General features: G+C 35.5%; 1 protein-coding gene across 1 annotated transcript in view; it reads right to left on the bottom strand.

Annotated features, from left to right (window-relative positions):
* Nucleotides 1–13,003, bottom strand: part of HSPA4 (heat shock protein family A (Hsp70) member 4) — a 37,730-nt gene extending 24,727 nt beyond the window's left edge. The window contains exons 1-4 of the mRNA XM_051978255.1: nt 12,547–13,003; nt 3,517–3,574; nt 2,968–3,108; nt 694–816 (exon numbers count right to left, since the gene is read on the bottom strand). Coding sequence (XP_051834215.1) covers nt 694–816; nt 2,968–3,108; nt 3,517–3,574; nt 12,547–12,653 — 429 coding nt within the window. The 5' untranslated portion in view covers nt 12,654–13,003. The remainder of the gene's footprint in view (nt 1–693; nt 817–2,967; nt 3,109–3,516; nt 3,575–12,546) is intronic.
* Nucleotides 13,004–20,489: the final 7,486 nt, after the last annotated feature.

Here is a 20,489-nt window from a genome sequence, read left to right as displayed (position 1 = left end):
TTAAGAGAATTTAAGTTTAAGAAATTTATATACCTTCTGCAATCATCTGGCTTGGGTGAAAGAAAAAAGCAAGGAAAAATAGAAAAGTTAAAAAAACAAAAAACTGATTAACTACCCTGAATAATCCCAAAAAAGTTACTTTACATTTCATATTATAGTTTATTAAAGTCAGGGAAGCTACATCTCACACAGATTTTCCCCTCAAAGTTACACGGGGCAGAAATAGATTATTTTGGTTCTTAACATGAGGAAAGTCAGTTATCTGATAAATTTATTTACTGCGAATTTCAATCTCTAACCATGAAGGAAATATTTAGTGTCTAGGAACTAGTCAAGCAAGATCAGTTACAAAATAAAAATTTCCACTGGAAGCCATTAGAAAAAACTAAGGGATATGAATGACAGCTCTGAAAGTAAATACTAAAAATTGATATTCTAATATAAAACAAAAATTACAGAGTGCAGTATTAGGCATAAAATCTGGGTTCTAATTCCAGTTCTGTCATTTAGCTAACTATTAATCAAATCACTTCAACTCTCTGGACCTTAGTTTTCGCAGCTGAACTAATTTTAAGGCATCCTCTCCCAAGCTTTAATATCCCAGGGGAGGTGTGAGTATTCATGATTTAATTTCATTTGTAAGCATAAGCTTTCAAACAAATACTTCTCCAGAATGAGTCCTTGTTAACTTACCGAAACTACACAGTCAACAACCGGTTTCTTCAGGGCATTTTCTGCAGTTTCCTTTAGTTTGGACAAGAGCATTCCTGTGACCTGCTCAGTGCTGAAATTCCGCTCTTCCTCCATATACGTTACCTACAGGAAAATTCAGAAGCCAAAACATCAAAGATAACTGGCTACTCCAACTAAAAAATATTTAAACCAAACTTATCATCTTATAGGTAAATGAAGTGCACATTTATTGCATTTTTTATATAAATTTTGTATTTTAGCATCTATGAACAATTGTACTAGGCTGATGATTTTAATATTGTTAGCAACTAAAATGGAGAAATTTTTGTGCTCAGAAAAGCCTTTGGAAATAAACAATTTCTGATTTGTCTTCAAAGATCCTTGCTTCTTTCTTGTTAATCCTAATGAGCAACTTTAATGAATAGGAAAGACTGTGAGATTATTACTTACTACTTCAAAGTTTTAAAAATTAAAAAATAATGGAAGTGATAAAAATTTCAAGTATAAAGATAACTCAGGATCTAGATCAATAATTTTATGTCTACTAGCTTCAAAGTAGAGAAAAAAATTTCAAGAAATTCTTTATATCATTTCTACATATAGAATTAAATTCTATATAGTTTTATATGTATAGAATATAAAGCTATTATTTCTTTGAAAATCAGGTGTCCCTTAACACTGATTTAGTCGTTGCTATATTTAAATTTTTCTCCTATATAAAACTATTTGCAAGTTGCTATCAAGATATAAATTATGTCATGCTGGGTAGAAAAATCTTATCTACTATGGTAATTTCTTAATTGCTTGTCTATATTAAAGAAATGAATTAATTGCAGTCTTGTTTTACCAATACTCCCAATGTTTCTCTATTAATCAAAGTGGGGGAAAAAAAATCAAGAATTTCTAAAATAAACAAACAAAAATAATTCTTATTCCAATGACACATGGAAGTCAGTGTGAGTTCAAGAAGACCATAGAAGTAAAAGCAAACTGGAAAGTCTCCAAGTATAAACCAAATCACATCCTTCTATTATTATCACCTTAAATAAATTTGGAAAAGCTCATCACCACAAGATTGATAAGTGGTTAAGAGTAGTAGATACAGAAAATCACAAAAGGTTCCAATAAAATATTTAAAATGTATAACCTCTATCAATAGAAGCAGAATATTTGCTGGAAAATTATGCTTTTTGAAATACTGTACCTACTCCCCATTAGTACTGCGAGGGGAGGCTCCACAAAGTCTGAGAAGCTATAATCTGGATGGCCTAGAGTCAGAAGTGGCATTTGCTTTTTCATCACAGCATTCCATAAAGGGAGGCAATATATTTGTTTAACCCACCAGTGAAAATATTTCAGGACTATTGGGCTGCCTATTTGGACTTATTTTCTTGTGTTTAACTTAACAAAACCCATCCACTATATCAAATTCTCAACAGGTAGATATGGGTTGAAGCTAATGAAAAACTTAACAAGTAGAGCTATTCAAAAGTAGAAAAGGTATAGTGGCAATGAACCAAAAATTGAGTGGATTCCCATCAGCTGGGGAATGGGGCTGAGTAAATTATGGCATGTGAATGTAATGGAATATTATCATTCTATAAGAAATGATGAGCAGGTTGGTTTCAGAAAAGCTTGGAAAGACTGACATGAACTCATGCTAAGTGAGCAGAATCAAGAAAAATTGTACCTAATTCTAGCACCTACTACTTTATCAAACACAGAACAATCACGATATAATCCTTGTAAATATATACAATGTACAATGCTTCAAAGAAAATTCTTATTAAATCCTGGTACTATCCCACCAACTTTTCTCTATCAAATTTAAATATTCAATTTGAACACTCATCCTTCAAGAATTCTTTATAAACAAAGACTATCTTTTATTTCTTTTGCATCACGTAAGTCTGACCACATATTGGATGAACACAGTGCTATGTCAATTATTCTCTGAATACTGGTTAGTTATCAAAAAGGTATGCAGAAAATTGAGGGGATACAGTAGGAAGTCAAATAGCTTACTTTAATCTCCACTTATACCAGAAGTTACTTAATGTTACCATCCTCTATCCCTTATCAAATTTAAAATTTGATTCAATTTGCTTTAAACAAAAAGTGTGCACACACATATAAATGTGTATTTATGTATATGCAATGCATACACATACATATGCGAATTGTTCTTTATGAACAAATAAATACATATTGTTTGTATCAACACATGCTATACTGGATCCATAATTTTGTCATAAAATTTTCTTTTACATTTACCTTGATGCCAGCTGAACCTGTTGGCAACTGCACAACTTCATAAGCAAGGTGTGACTTCTCTTCTTGAACAAATGGATCTGAGAATGCTCTGCCATGAAATCTCTTAAAACCCTGGACTGTGTTCTTTGCATTTGAAATAACCTAAAAGAAACAAATCTAGAATAAACAATGAAGACTAGATACTAATAGATATGAAACAAAATGTAACGATATAACCTCACTTTCAATTATCTTTCCTTCTTAAAGCTTTAGTTTCTTTGAAGGCTCTATTGAAAATGATCTTAGAGACTATCTTTAATCTTTCATTTTATAGGTAAAGAGTGAATTCTATAGGATGACTAAGTTTCAATGCTACATCACAGTCCTGAAAAATTGTGGTCTAGCTTCCCCCCTCCCCCATATTCTCCCATCATTCTCTAATAATTTTTTTCAATTCTACCTTCAACCTTTATTAAACATGAACAAAATAAAATTATATTTTGAAAAGATTATACTTTTTAAGAGGGCTTATAATTGTCTACAGAAGGAGTAAAAGGGAAAAATTTCTACCTGGCTTTTAGCTGCAGCTCCAATTGAACGATTCTTAGGACCAAAAGAAACACAAGCTCTAGAATAAAAAATTGAGATATTTTTAGAAAAACTTTTGAAATTTACAAGTGTAATAAAAATCCTGAAGGCTAAAGCCTTATTGCAAAGAGCATTACAATAGAAATGTTAGTGGAAAAATATTCTGAAGCCAAACCAAAAGTATTTATTTCCTTCTATATTTGATAAAGGAAGAATTTTGGAATAAAATGATGATGCACTATAATAGTATTTGCCATATATTTCTTCCAAAATAATAAAGGAGGGGGAAGAAGTGTTTTTCAAAAGAACTGACTTGTAACTAATGTGTAGTTCAGACAGTTTCCTGCAACTAAATTTTTCTGGCTACTATTAGCCAGTGTCTTATATTCTTTAGGTAGATAACTTCTCTATCACACCTCCTGCGTGTACCCAGCAGGGACTGAGGACAGCAGACAACTATTTTCATAGTTACCCATTTTCGAATGAAGATTTCTTGTAATTATGGATTTTTCATAGTTAGTGTGACAGAGAAGTTATTTAGTATATTGATTTGCTGTTATAGTTTTTTATTGACAGAACATATGCATGGGTAATTTTTCAACATTGTCCCGTGCACTCACTTTTGTTCCAACTTTTCCCTTCCCTCCCTCCACTCCCTCCCCTATATGGCAGGCAGTCATACAAAGGCAATATACATGTTAAAGTATATCTTAAATACAATATATGTGTACAGATCTGTACTGTTCTCTTGTTGCACAAGAAAAATCGGATTCAGAAGGTAAAAATAACCTGGGAAGAAAAACAAAAATGCAAGTAGTCCACATTCATATCCCAGTATTTTTAATATATTTTTTAAATGAATAAGAAATCTTGTGAAAAGTCAATCACATGCAGGTTGGGCGAACAGTGGTAAGGAGAAGGAATCCACGAAATTTTCTTGGAAAAAGTGGCATTAGCATTTGAATTCAGCCTTGTTTGGTTAGCTATGGGTGTAAAAGAAACATTCCCCATATACATTAAATATTCTGGTTGGTTTAAAACAATGTACAGAACACACAACTTTCTTTCTATTTCCCATTAAACCAAACTTAAGCTCCTCTGCCAAGATTTTTAAAATTTCCCACTATCTAAAATGACAGCAAATATTTATATAGCATTTACTATGTGCCAGAAATTGGGCTAATAAGAACTTTACAATTATTACTTCCAACAATGCTGGGAAGTAAGTATTATTATTATCCCCATTTTACAGATGGGGAAACTTAGGTAAACAGAAGTTATGTTTTATCCAGGGTGATAGTGTCTGAAACTGGATTTGAATTTAGATCCTGACTCCAGGACAGACACAAACTACTGTGCTACTTAAACTGTACTCCATTGAGGGAGAGAAAGTACTAGTTATGGAAGTGGCCATTGGGTTCTTATGAGATGAACTTTGAAGAAAGGGTTCTGGAAGGAGATGAGGTAAAAATACATTTCACACATAAACAACAGCTTATGTGAATGTCTACATAGTAGTGGGAGATAAAATGTCTAATTTGGGGAATCGCTGGTAATCAAATCTGGTTATAACATAAAATATACGAAGGAGGCTAATATTAAGTAAGACTAGAGAGGAAGTGTGGAACTATATTGTAGAGTTTTGTGTTTTTTCTTAGAAACAATAGGGAATCGTTAAGATTTTTATTTTTATCAAAAAATGACTTATGAAGCTTATTTTGGGAGTAGTGTAGACACACTGAAAGAAGAAGAGATGAAAACCAGGAAAACTAATAGAATCAATAGTACTTGGCAAAAGAATAGGAAAGGAGAGAGAAATGGGGTGGGGAGGGGGTGAGTAGGGGAGAGAGAAGAGGAAAAGGGGTAAAGAGAGAAAAACAAGAATGATTTATATATAACAGTGGAAAAGAAAAACTGGAGGGAGGCAGGGGGAACTGCTAGATGGAGCAGAGGGTAGAGTACCTGTCCTGAAATCAGTAGGACCCCAGTTAAAATCTGAATTCAGACACTTAACACTAACTAGCTGTGTGACCCTGTGCAAGTTCAGTAACTCCAATTGCCTCACAAAAAAAAAAAAAAAAAAAAAAAAAAAAAAAAAAAAAAAAACTGGATTTGGAGCAAGAACCATTGCTGATTTTTTATCCTGGCTCTGGCCATTGTTACCTATGAAACTCTTAGTATAAATCATTTAACAAGTCTCTGGGTCTCAGGTTTCTCATTTGTAAAATGAGGTTTGATGATTAAATGACCTGGGATACCTTCCAATTCTAGATCTATGATACTACAATTTCTAGGTTGCAAACAAAGATGATGGGGAGGAAGGCAATACCCTCACAATCAATAGGAAATTGGTGGCTAAACCTGGGGAGATAATGATTATTTTGGGTTTGAGATGTTACAATATATAGTGGGGATTTTAAGAAGTACAAATGAGGAGAAGATACATTTTAAACATAAACACAAGCCTGAGCAACAGGACAGAAGTAAAAAATAGGAAATGGCGCATGAAATTTAGATTAACAGTCAAAAAGCCAATTTTACTGAACAGGAAGGAAAATTCAGTTTACAAAATTAGTAACAATTTCAATAGGTAATACAGATGTATAGACTCATTCTGAAATGACAACTGGTTCTAAGTAAAAGTGGTAGAATATGCTAAAGTCCATCTTCCAGCCACAATTTCAGGGTGTGAAAGAATGGCTAGCTCTAGTAAAGAATGACAAGAATGAAGTATCTTTAAAAGGCGGGTTTTCATGAACATCAAAAGACGGAAAGAATTTATGAGGAAGAAATTGAGAATGAAGTATACACTAGCACAAAATGTAGAGGGCAAAAGAAGAGGATAGTACTAGGAAGGGATAGAACTGAGATGGACAGAGAACAAAGAACAAGTATAGGACAAAAAAGCTCATGGGATACAAAAACAAATCATGGGAAATGATTAGATAGCCAGAGGAAAAAAATAAAATAAAATAAAGTATGAAGAAGATTTTCTTTGTATGTGGTAATTTTATTTGTGGGAAGTTCAGAATAAAAACGAAATTAAAAAAAAAAGGAACATTAGCTTTCTCTAGCAAAAATTAAAAACAAAGACAAATATGTTTTCATCTTATTTCAACATTCCATGGTTACAGTTTAATAAAAAGTGCATTTTAATCTGAACCATACTCTAGAATTTGGTAAGTGCTTGAAGGTGATGAAGATCATTTTCTTTATATTATACATCTACTGGCTCCTTATGAAGTTAAACCATAACCGGAAGCATTTTTAAATGAGTCATCTTAGTTTTTACTTTGAAATATATTCCATTTCCTAGAAGTTTATCATTTTATTGTTTTCAACCATGTACAAAACAAACCAAAAAACAAAAAAAAAAAACCTCCTCCATTTTCTTTCTTTTTTTTTTTTTGCTGAGGCAATTGGGGTTAAGTGACTTGCGCAGGGTCACACAGCTCAGAAGGTACATTTGAACCCAGGTCCTCCTGACTTCAGGGCTGGTGCTCTGTCCACTACCAACTAACTGCCCCACAAACCCCTTCATTTTCAAAGAACAGAGAACCTTTTTCAAGTCTAAGAAGTCTAATGCTTAATTTATCATCATCACTATCAGGAGAATCCTTTTAAACTCCAATTTCCAACTTTACCTGAGACTCCAACAAAGAAATTAGTTAACTGAATACAAATTAAGACAAGAAGTAATTTAAAATCCCCACTTAAAAAAAAAAAAAAAACCAAAGAAACTATCTCCTAGGTAACTTCCAGCTCTAAATCTTTAGAGAACTTTGAAGAAATCACATGGGAGAAGTAGGAGAGTTGGGATTCAAACCCAGGTCCTTGGCTCCAAATCCAGTATTCTTTCCATTATATCATACTATTACCCCTTCATTAAAACACTGTAGTACCATGGCAATGATCCAATCTCCATCAAATCCAGTAACAAGCGGGAAATATTTTAATTTGTTAAAGTCAACTAGATTTAGAAATTTACCATCCTAAGTTTGGACACCAAATAATAATTTTTATTTTTGACCATAGCAATCTATCAAACTATTCTAAAGCAATGAAAGATGATATACATCAGTGGGAATATCCAATCCAATGAAGCATTTCCTTGTTAAAAATATTCTATCCGAAGAGCTAGTAGGTATAAATGCAGGCAACATTCTTAAATCATCAAAATTATGCCTCAGTCCAAATCATTTACTAACCCCAACCAAAAGATGAATTACTTATGAGTCATTTGTATGATATAGGGTCTATATCCTCTTGATACAATTGTATATGTTCCACATTAACAAAAAGTTTCAACTTCGGATTTTGAATTTTGGGATTTGGTCATTTGTAAATAATCATGACTTAAGATTTACATTTAAGTGACTGTTTACCAGCAAAGTACTTTTCCTTTTCCAATTCTTTTAAGTTTTCTTTCAAAATTTAAGTTCTGTTAATTCCAAGGAAAGAATCAGGGAGTTGTCAAAGCCCTACTTCATAGCCTCCCCAAAGTACTAAAGGTATACTAATGGTCCTGTAATCTAGGCAACCCTAGTTTAAAAGTAAAGGAAATAAATAATTCAATCAAAAAATAATAAATTTTTCCCACCCCAGCTTCTTTAGTGCAATTCTGTGTATATCAAGTCAAGGACAAAAGACTATTTTGCTTAGAGAACCCTCTGCTGGCACATTTGTTGCAATTTCCCTAGGGCTCCTCTTCACCCATACATCCAATTAAATTATCATCTCTTCCCCTCAGTCCTTTTCACTTATTAGTTTAATTTTTATTTTATTGAGGCAGCGTGACATAGCAGATAGATTGGTGGATTTAGAAACTATCAGAAAAACCAATCTGAATACTGCCACTGATATTTACCAGCTGTGTGACCATAAGCAAATAACTTAATGTCTATGCCCTAGTTATTCATTCAGCTCATGACTATGACACCCAATTTCTAGGCTATTGTAAAAATTAAACAAGATAATGTATGTAAGATATTTTGTAAGCTACAAAGTATGATATAAATCAGTTATTATCACTTGCCTTTAAGTTTATTTCTCCACTGCCTTGGGACACTGCACCCTTTCCTTCTAGATGCACTTCTGGCAAAAGCAAAAAACCAAAGTGTGCTCAACTGTATACCTGAATGATCCGGAGGATTAACTTTGCTTATATGCACAAAAAGATGTTTGTCCTAATATTTTTAAAAATACTATTAAATTACAATATTGCATCATTCTAAAGTAGAAAATTAAGTTTAGGAATTGTTTGTCCATGGTATCTCTTCAATTTATAATCCAGACAATACTTAATTGATTTGATGGAAGGACTTTCCTTTTCTTTCTGGACCAATTTTAAAAGTAGGAGCCATTGTTTTAAATTTGGTAACCTGGAATAGCAACCAACTATTTGCTCTAAGAATCAGGGGGTAAGTTTATTTTAAAAATATATTTACACTTTCTAACCTTAGCTTAGTTTCTCTAATTTTGTTGTAAACTTCAAACAAAAATTTTCTCCAAAAAACCTCTAGTAACTGCTCCAAATCTTTTTCAGTCAAGGTATTCTTGTCACTGAAACCCCAATTATACGATTTTATTGAGAACTGCAAATCCAGATAGAAAGTGGCATCAGTCTTTAACAACCTATAGGCCATTTCTCATTTTCCTAATTCATGAATATGCTGTAAGTAAATAGAATGTGACTGATGCCACTAGTAGTTCTTTGCCATTTTTTTTTAAACTAATTTTTTTTCCTGGGGCAGCTAGGTGGCGCAATGGATAAGAGCACCAGCTCTGAAGTCATGTGGACCCGAGTTCAAATCTGGTCTCAGACACTTAACACTTCCTAGCTATGTGACCCTGAGCAAGTCAATTAACCCCAATTGCCTCAGCAAAAAACAAAAACAAAAACCCCCTAATTTTTCCTAATAGCAAGAAAATGTTCAGAACTATACTAAAAAATAGCACTGCTATGCACCCCAAATTGATTCAATGTTTCATTCAAAGCTATCCCCAAACAATTCATATTTTCTTTTTCATCTTTCAATTCTGTGTTTAAAATTCTCCACATTTGATAGTTGCTTCATTCTCAATATCTTTCATCTCTCATTTTCAAGCCACTGCTAAAGCCTGTTCATTTCATCTTTGAAACAATTCTCAAATATGCCCTGCCTTTGATACTGCCAGAACTCCAGTGCCTGCCTTCTTCAACTCACACTTGGATTACTGCAATAGACTGCAGCTGGATCTGATTTCTTAACTTTGTTCCCACTCCAAACTATCCCTCATTCCAGCCACTAAAGTGATTTTTCCTATGGTGCAGGTCCTATCATGTCATCTCTCTACACTCAAACTTCAATGACACCTTATTATCTATAAGAGCAAATACAAAATGCTATCTTACTATTCAAAACTTCTTTGTCTAGCCTCCTACCTTTCCAGTTTTACACCTTATGCCCTGCCACTTACTCTGACAGTAACACTGGTCACTTGGCTGTTCCACTCCATCTCTTGGCCCTGGGCTCTTTCTGGTTTTTGCCTATGACTTGAACATTCTCCCCCTGGAGCTCCAACTACTGACCTCCCCAATTTCATTTAACCCCCAAATAAAACCCCATGTTCTACAAGGAGCCTCCACCAATCTCTTAATTCTAGTACTTTCTTTTAATTACTTCCTACTTATCCTCTCTGTATAGCTTGCTTTGTATATATTTATATGTTGTGTCCCCCATTAGATTGTAAACTCCTTGATATCAGAGACTGCCTTTTGCTCTTTTTGTATCCCCAGTTCTTAGTACAGTGCCTGGCACATGATAGTCACTTAATGTTTACTGACTGATTGATAGATTGTTTATTTGTGATCTATTCAGTTTACATCTCCTAAACTTTCAAACTAAAAGGGGAAGTGTTTGAAGTGAGAGGATATGCCACTTCATCTTTCAAGATATAGCATATCACATATTAAGAAGTTCCTTAAGGAACTTAATATTGGAGAGAAAAAAAAACATCTAAAGAGTTAGCACCACAGCAGAATGCTGTGCATTAATACAGCTGGTCAGTGCAGCAATCTCCCCTCCAGCAACACAAGAAAACTTCAATTTTATTATTGGAAATCACAGGAAAAATAAATAGCAGTTGCTAGTCACCCTGCAATGCATCTATTCTGTGCAGTTCCATCTACATTGCAGAGGTAATGGTATTTCAGAGATACTCAGAATGTAAAAGGAGGAAAGGTTCATGCTACAGTGGAAAGAATCTGCCTGCCTCTGCTGGGTTGCTTTTGTGACCTTGGACAAGTTACAACCTCCCAGGCCTCAGTTTATTCATTTATAGATTGAAACTGGATTAGAACAAGAGTTTTTTAACAATTTACTTTAATAAATATTTTGATAATTGTATTTCAACTTAATTGGTTTTCTTTATACTCCTACTGTATTTTATGCATTTTAAAACACTGTACTAAGAAGTTCATATGTTTCACCAGACTACAAAAGGGTCCACAATGCAAAAAAGGATGGTGCTAGATAATTTCTAATGTTGCTTCCAGCATTAGATTCTATGACCCTAGAATAGGTATGATACAGTGAAATGAGGAAGGAAGAGAGGGTGATTCCAGATTGGAAATCCAGTCATGCTACTGTCTCACCTTGTGTCCCAGGTCAAGTCTCACTTTTTCAGTACCTCATTTTCCTCAACTGTCAAATGAAACCTGAATTAGATCTCAAAGTTGAAATAATTTCCAAGTTGTATAATCTTATGATGTGTAAGGTAGCATTCTTTAAAACAACATGAGCAGTTGTTCTTGTAAAAATTCATTAGGACCAGGCTTCCATAATTTACTTCAGAACTTGCAATATTCTAATAAAGCTATCAATAAAAGCTAAGTAACTCTCTTTTTAACATTGGGGGAAATAGTCTAGAGAATCCATGATAAAACTTGATAAAACACCTCCGGAAAGAGAACATTTTTTGGACATAGCCAATGCAGATATATGTTTTGCTTGACTAAGCATATTTGTTACAGTATTCTTTTTATCAAAGGGGAAAAGGAAGGAGGAATTAAGTAAAGAAAAAAAATTGGGGGAAATACACTTGATTATGTTCTAATTCGGTAGGAAAGCTCAACAATGAGGTGGGTCTGCTCTAATCCTGCAGAAAGGTTAAAAGTGGGTACTGAAAAAAGTATCAATTCCTTCTGATTATCAGAGATAGTGTTGGGACTCAGAAGGCTCCAATTCAAACCCAAGCTTTGCCAATTCCAACCAATGTGACCTAGGGCAAATCACTTTCAAACTCTCTGGGGCGAAATGCTCATTTATAAAATAAGTTCGACTTGGGTGAATATTAAAGTCCCTTTCAGTTCTTAATATGCGATCCTAAGACCTCCCGGATTTCCATCCGTCACCTCCAAGGTGAAGTGGTCTCCTTACCTATAGCCCCCGCCTCTCCAAAATCCCACCCAATCTCAAGGACCCTCTTCCCACTGTAGTTAAACCCAGTGGCTTTTAAAGTGGCGCCACTCCACTTCCCTCAGACCATCAGTCCTCAAAAGCGCTCTCCCTTCCTACATGAGCAATCCTGGGACCCTACTTTGCAACCGAGCCTGCTCTCCCTAACTTCTCTTCGTTGGGAGCTCGGTACTTAGTACAGGATTGGCGCTTAATAAATGTTATTTTAACAAATTCAACCTCGGGACGGACGGGGACACACACACACACACACACACACACACACACACACACACAAAATCTCCTAGTAGGCCAACCCCCAAATCCCTTGGCCTCCCTCGGCCTCCGTCCTCGTGGCGTGGGGGGGAGGGGAAAGGGTAGTAGGAAGAATCCCGAACTTTCCCCGTTTGAGCCTCCGTTTCCTCATCTGTGCAATGGGTAGTCTCTAGCAAGTTGTCCGCAAAGCATCAGACGTCTATCAACCACTCCGTCCCGCACCCGGCCCGAGCCCACGAGGCGTGGGGCTACGACCCTGACCCGCTCATCAGCTCCCGCCACCCTCGCCCTCACTCACGGGGTGCAGCGGTCACTGTACTCATTGGCGATGGTCTCTATGCCGCCGGCCCGGGCCACAGCAACGTAGCAGCTTTGGAAGCCCAGGTCTATGCCTATCACCGACATGGCCCCGACCTGGGACGCGAGCCCGGCGGCCCCGAGCAGTACCGGGGGCGGGGGAGGAGTTGGAGAGAGAGCGAGGCGAACGCACGAGGCCCCGCGTGGCTTCCCAGTAGCGCGCGCCACCCGCCGCCGGGCCTGAGGACTGACGTTCGGACAGACGGAGAGAGAAAGAGCGAGAGCGAGAAAGACGGGAGGGAGGACGCGAGGTATGAGAGCGCACGAGCTCCGAGCCGGCTCGGCTGCCGGGACACAGGCGGCCGAGAGGGCTGCGGGGGCGGGGGCAGGGGCGGGGGCACGGGCAGGAAGGGGGGGAAAGAAGCTCTCGAAGGATCTCGTCGCTTCTGGAGGAGGGCGGGGTCAGGGAGAAGGGAGAAAAAAGAGCGATTCTCGCGACGTTTTCCGACTTCTCTCCCCTCCTCTATCCGGGGCTCCTCCTCTTACGCTATCTACGTCATATATTGGTCTGGGGCGAGGGAAGGGAAGGAAAGGGACGGGAAAAAATGGGAAGGGTTTCATTTTGTTTCAGTGCGCCTGCGCTGCCCAGCGTGTCGTCCTTTCTGCAATTAACTGGAACAATGAATGAGGAAACGCCAAAGAAAAATTAACTTGTGAGCGTATTCACATAGTTTAACATGCTGCCGTCATCCCCCCAGTCCACCCCACGTAAATTATGCTCGGTGCTAGAGCGCGAGATCTGAAGCTGATAACATCTGGCGACCTGGGGCAAGTCCCCTAATCTCTTAAATCTTTAAGTTCCTTCTCTCTTTAAATGATCCCGTTGGATTCGATGACTTTCCAGTTTACAAAGTATTAATATTGCAAAAAACAGAACTAATTAACATGTATAAAGGGACTTATGGTTTGGAGATATCTCGTTTTATCTTCAAAACAGTTTGTCCAGGGAAGTAGGTACTATTCTTATCTCCATTCTACGGTTGAGGATACAGGTTGAGAGAGGTTGCATAGGCTTATAAGGGCTATTAAGAGTTTGTGACTGGATTTGAAGCACTTTACACGTATTTTATCCATTTCCTTACATTAACTCCTCCTCTGGAGACCTACTGGATGACTACATCTCTCAGGTAGAAAGATGTGGATTATGCTAGGTTGAGGAAATTTGGGAGAAAGTCATTTAATCTCTCTATACTTCCAGGCACTGGGAACTTGCCTTAACAATTGCCCTGTACTTAGCACAAATCTTGGGTTTTTGGTTCAATCTTTCAATTGTGTGGGATTTCTCCTTACTAGATGGACCATATCATGCCAATACTGTCTGTATTTTCTTGGCAGATCCTAGAATGCTTTGTCCTTTCCTTCTCCGGTGAATTAAGGCAAACAAGGTAAAGTGACTTATTCAAGGTCACACAGCTAGCACGTATCTGAGGCTGGATTTAAACTTGGGTCTTCTTGACAGTGAATAGAGCACTGGGTTTGGAGTTAGGAAGATCCGAGTTCAAAAATCCTTGCTAATAGTTCTATGTTATTCCCATTCTATAGATGAGAAAATCCTATGAGAATGAAATAGCCTTATCAGCTTCTCAATTCCTTTCAAGCTTTTTCTTCACTCTCTTAATTTTTAATCACATTCACTTGATTTTTAACTCTATAACTAATTATCCAGCCTTGGTTCACTGAGAAGAGTTATGTGTTTTGTCAACTTGCTTCCATTTCTCATAACTTTCAAGCATTATCACCTTTTCTGGTGAAAAAGAAGTAATTTTCCTGTGATCTCATTCCCGCCCTCTTTCTGGATGTCTTTTGATTTTTACACTAGTCATTTCCAAGAACATCATAATAAAGGAAAGTATTTCAGTAAAACCAATTGACACAAGAGCAACATCTAAGAGTAACCTGACATGTTATTTCCCTAGTTCCCCATCTCCAGCCTCTCCCCACCAAATGAGATTTTTTAACAGGTTACAAAGAGAGTAATGAGGAAGTGGTAATATCTGACAACTTTTTCAAGAAATGTAGCCAAGAATGATTGCACATGTGTAATCTATATCAAATTGCTTGCCTTCTCAAGAAGGGGAGAGGGAAGAAGAGAAATTAGGACTCAAAATTTAAAAAAAAATCGCAAATATTAAAAATGTTTATATGTGAGAAAAAAATTTAAAATTATAAAGGAAATTTGGCTAGAGAAGAGAACTTAAAATGGGACTGTAGAAAGGAAATAGATGGGACTGTAGAAAGGGACTGAGGAGACCAGAATGTGTGTAGGCAAATCAGAGCCAGTAGTAATTGAGAGATCTATTATAATAATTCAGAGAAAAGAGAGAAAAAGCATAGACTCCACTGTTTGGTATAAATTCTAAGGATGTCAAAGATAGAATTTAAGGTTCCAAACATGACAAAATAATCATAGTAACACTTTGTAGTAGTAAAAACTAGAAACAGCTTGGAAGCACACTGACTAGCTAGAAACATATGGAGAAAATTGTAAAAAAAAATTATACTAAGCTTAAAAGAAAAGAAACCTACAAAAAAATCTCTACTAAAAATTCTATTACTCTAAAAAAAATAGATAAAAGTAATGAGTAGTTAAAGAAAAACTACCAATTAGGAGAAAATATTACAGGGTAAAAGAACACCAAAATACAAAAACTCCAGAAGAGAAAAATATTGAAATAATTAGAAATAGAACCACAGAAAAGAAATCAGAAGTGTATGACCACTAGAACTCTTAAGGAAGAGTGAAGGAAGGAAATTAGAACTCAATAAAAAATTCAAAAGGAAAATCACCTGCTTAGAAGAGACACTGGAAAACTTCAGCAAAGCAGTGAATCTGGGGAAAAAAAGAAAGAAAGAAAACAAACTCAAAAATTTCAAAGATGCAAGAATTATTAGAGGAAATCAAAAGAGCAAATTTGAAAGTGTGTGTAAAATAAGTATGATTTTTAAAATAAATATATTTAAATTTTTTTTTTATTTTTAATGATATTTTTAGAAGAGAGAATCTAAGGATCATTGACCTTTTAGAAAACCATAATTGAGGAAGAAAAAAACTGATTATCTGTTGTATCTGGAAAAATCTCTCTGCTTTTTCTGGCCTACTCTTTTTCTGTCCAACAGGATATATCTGTTCCCTAGTCATGCTTCTTTCTCCTGTCTAGCACCCTTTCCTTTTTGCCCTTTTCTGTCCCAATAGTTTGGAACAGATAAAATTTCTAACTATAGCAATAAGAGGGAAAGTTAGTAGCAGCAGCAGCGATAGTATAATGTGCTCAGGCTTCATAAGCAAAGCTAGAAGCTCCAAAAGCCATGATAATCTTTCAGTGCTGTATAGAACACTGCAAACTTGTCCTAACAGCTGAGAGAGGGGAATACTCACTCAAGCACAAACAAAGGAACAGGCTGATAGTACCTCTATTTTCCCTCTTCTCAGAAAGACTAACTCCTTCAGTATGGTCCTCAACTCCAATTACAGGGCGAGGCCTTAAATCTGTGAGATTATTTTGCAGGGTCTGTGATTCAATTCATGGGAAGTTGGAGGAGGGAAAGAGTGATACACACCAAAAGGTAGTCTATAACATCCTACTAGATTCTAATCAGGGCTGGACTACTAACTTGTTAGTTCTTAATTTGCCTTTTGTCATATTTATCTATTTTTCTAGATTTATGATTTCATTTGTGTAGCAGGCTCCTAATTCCAAGCATGTTGGTAACTGTTCTGCAATGTCATGGTCTTAGCTATCAAGGCAGAGACACGTAACTAACAGGTATCTAGGTGAGACTTAAATTCAAATCTTCCTGACTCAAGATCACCACACTTCACATTCTTACATACGTTTTTAATAAAACTGCTCTTCATACATTATTTGTATGATGCTTTCGAAGAGCTTAACAACCTGAGAGAAAAAAGTCAAATTCTGATTTCCAAAGTGTCAATAAAATGTCATAGAATCGTTATTTGAAAACCATCAAAACTGATCTAACCTATGTAAACCTAAAGATATGTTTCTGCTCTAAACTAATATAATCACTACTATCTTTCTATACTAGATCCTTTCCTATTCACTGCAACTCATTCTTTCAAAAAGTTTCTCAAGTAATCTTATGCTTATATAAACTTTATTTCATTTAAAATTTTTTTTCTTAATTTATTATTATTTTTTGCTGAGGCAATTAGGGGTAAGTGAATTGCCCAGAGTCACACAGCTAGGAAGTGTTAAGTGTTTGAGTTCAGATTTGAACTCAGGGCCTCCTGATTTCAGGACTGGTGCTCTATCCACTCCAGGGGTCCTCAAACTACGACCTGCGGGCTAGATGCAGTAGCTGAGGATGTTTATCCCCCTCACACAGGGCTATGAAGTTTCTTTATTTAAAGGCCCACAAAACAAAGTTTTTGTTTTTACTATAGGCCAGCCCTCCAACAGTCTGAGGGACGTGAACTGGCCCTCTATTAAAGTTTGAGGACCCCTGCAAAAACTACCTAGCTGCCCCTAAACTTTATTTCAAAAGGCTTTCCTACTGAGGTTATGGTTACTTTTACTATAATTTTAAGAGCCAAAAAGTATGTTTAGGATTTGGCCCTTGAGGCTGTCAGTGTTTGAAAAAAAAAAAAAAAAGAAAAGAAAGTTAATAGAAATAGTTTGAAAAAAAAACTATGGAGAAAACAAAGATGAGAAAAAACTTTTTTCTTGGGCAAATTGTCTTAGCTATTATTTTAGAGAGAAATTTTAGGAAAAAATAATTTCATGATGAATGAGTTTTGAGAAAATTTTCATATGATTGCTTGAGAAAAGATGAATAACAAGAAAATTCCAATAGACTTGGGATGGAAAATGCCATCCACATCCAGAAAGATAACTATGGAGAGTAAATAAATGTGAATCAAAGCATATATTTTTCTTTTTGTTTGTTTTGTTTCTTTCTTTTTTTTTTTTTTTTGTGGATTTTCCCTTTTGGTTTGATTTTTCTTGTACAAGATGACAAATATGGAAATGTGTTTTAAAGGCTTACACCTGTTTAATCTCTATCAGATTGCTTGCTGTCTTGGGGAGGAGGAAAAACAATTTAGAACCCAAAGTCTTACAAAAATGAATGCTGAAAACTTTTTACATGTATTTAGAAAAATAAAATATTATTGAGGAAAAGAAGATGAATTAAAAAAAAAAGGCCTTTCCATTTTATTCTTCTGCCTTTTATGCCTCTATTCTAGCCAGTACAGAAAATGTTTATTCATTTTATTATTAACATTCTTTTTAAATTTTGAGTTTCAGATTTTCTGTCTCTCCCATTCCTTACCCACCTAGTGAGAAGATAAATAGTATACCAATTGTGCAAGTGATAATCATGTGAAATATATTTCCATATTAACTGTATCACACATACATAGAAAAAAAGCAAGAAAATTGTACTTGAGTTTGCATTCAAAGCATTTTTTCCAACATGAATCTCCTTTGGAACTGTTTTGGATCACTGCATTGATTAAAATAGCCAAGTCTTCTCACAGTTTATAACATTGCTGTTACTGTGCACAATGATCTCCTGGTTCTTTTTGCTTTACTGTGCTTTAGGTTTTTTTTTTTTTAGGTTTATTTAGGTCTTGCCATGTTTCTTTTTTTTTTTTCCCTGAAACCACCTTTCTCATCATTTCTTGTAACACAATCATATTCATTCATCCAGAATGAACCAGCTCACCAACAATTTATTAATGTAGTTATTTTCCCACATTCTTTCCAGCACTTGACATTTCTTATAGGTGTGAAGTGATACTTCAAAGATGTTTAGTTGATATTTCTCTAATTTTTAGAACTTTTTTTTCAGATGACTATATATAGCTTTGCTTTCTTCTTCCGAAATCCCTTGACCATTGAGGAATGGTTCTTATTTTGGTAAATTTGGCTTAATTCTCTATATATTTGAGAAGCAGGGCCTTTGTCAAAAAAAGTTGCCATAAAATTCTTTGATATTACTTCATTGTCTATGGCATCTTTTAATAAATTGTAGTTTTCCTGATTATCTCAGTTAGGTTTAATTTTGCTTTTGTTTTGTCTGAGATTATGATTGCTACCCTTTCCCTCCTTACTTCAGCTGAAGTTTAATAGAATCTGCTTCAAAACTTTATTTCAAATCTGTGTGTCTTTTTGTCCCAAGATATACTTGGGTATATCTCTTGTACATAACAGGTTGGATTCTGGTTTCTAATCCATTCTGCTGTGTACTTCCATTCTATGGGTTAGCTCATCCCATTTATGGTCATTTCTCTTTATCCTATTTTCCTCTATTTATCCTTCTTTCTCTTTTTATTTTATGCCTCTTCAAAAGTCAGTTTTAGTTCCAAGAATGTATATGTATATGTGATAGGGGCGTCAGGCAAAACATCATTAGAGCTGGGTTTTTAAGGATGGGTAAGATTTCAGGGGCCTAGTAGTTTTTTTATAAGCACAGGACAAAACAGTGTTCAGATCATGAATTCATGAGAGATATTGTTTCTACTTCCCCCTGATTCTTGCTACCACTACAGAGGCAATCCCTTAGCCTTCCTGAACTTCAAAGTTATAAAAATCACTATTTATAATATGTTGCTAAAAGAAAGAGAACAGATTTCCTCAGACCCCACATAATTTTTGTATTTTTCTTATGAATCACAAAATTTAAGTTAGAAAGAACCTCAGTAGTCATCTTTATTTTGTCATTTTTCAGTTGCATTCAACTCTTCATGTCCCCATTTAGTATTTTCTTGGCAAATATCCTAAAGTGGTTTATATTTCCTTCCCCAGTTCATTTTACAATGAGCAAACTAAAGGAAATGGGATTAAATGATTTGTCCAGGGTCACACAGTTAGTAAGTATCTGAGGCAGTCAACTAATCCAACCCAAATCTGAAAAGAATGCCTCCTATAATATATCTGACAAATGGTTATTCAATCTCTGCTTGAACATCTATAAATAAGGGGGTCCTCCATTATGATCAGTTATTACTTATAGTTCTTTTATAATTATTTCATTTATGTGCATATTTTATATCATAAGATCACAGATTTAGAACTGGAAGGAAACAGATTATCAAATCCAAACCCTTCATTTTATACATTAGGAAGCTGATAAACAAAGAAGCTAACTTGTTGAGTATTACACCATTACATGAATGATAGAGCTTCAATTTGACAAAGCTGGGTACAATGACTTCTTAATTCCCACATAGAATACTGAATTTGTACAGAGAAGTTTTTGTCATTAATAGTTTTTTTTCCCCCAGTGAATAGCACAGTGCTCTATACCTAGCAGTACCTTAATAAACAAATACCAGTGATTGTTGAATGAATGACTGAATAAGCAAATATTATATATATATATATATATACAGAGAGAGAGAATACGTATGACATATACTACATATATACTATATGACTATCTATTCAGGAGTAATAAGCATCAGACGTATACAGCATAATCTCATCAGTCCTAATGAGTAGTATCTCCTTTTCCTGTAGAATTTAACAATAAGAAGTCTGTCACTGACGCAGCAAAAGTGAACAGAGCAAACAGTTGTCTCAGTTTACACAGCATAGGCCTTACACTCCTGATTTTCTTTGGCACAATACTCAGCAACCTAACCCATCATCCTCACTGAGATGTTCTCTTCTAAAAATAAGCTGCAACCAACATCAGCTTCAAATCCGTTGTCCTGCTATAAATAGTTCTCTGTATCATCAAACATATGGTTCATGAGGCTATTCTGGGATATTTGAGCATCAATGAATCAGATCAACAGAGTTCAGAACTATGGTAAGTTTAAAGGATCACGTTTCCAGGAATTCTGTTGTAGATTAAACCATTTACAACATGGTTCTTAAAACATGCAGCTTGTTGGTGACATGAACAAATGCAATA

The sequence above is a fragment of the Antechinus flavipes genome, chromosome 2, assembly GCF_016432865.1.
Source record: "Antechinus flavipes isolate AdamAnt ecotype Samford, QLD, Australia chromosome 2, AdamAnt_v2, whole genome shotgun sequence".
Taxonomy (NCBI): Eukaryota; Metazoa; Chordata; class Mammalia; order Dasyuromorphia; family Dasyuridae; genus Antechinus; species Antechinus flavipes.
The sequence above is the reverse complement of the archived record's forward strand: the minus strand, read 5'-3'. Positions and strand labels throughout refer to the sequence as shown.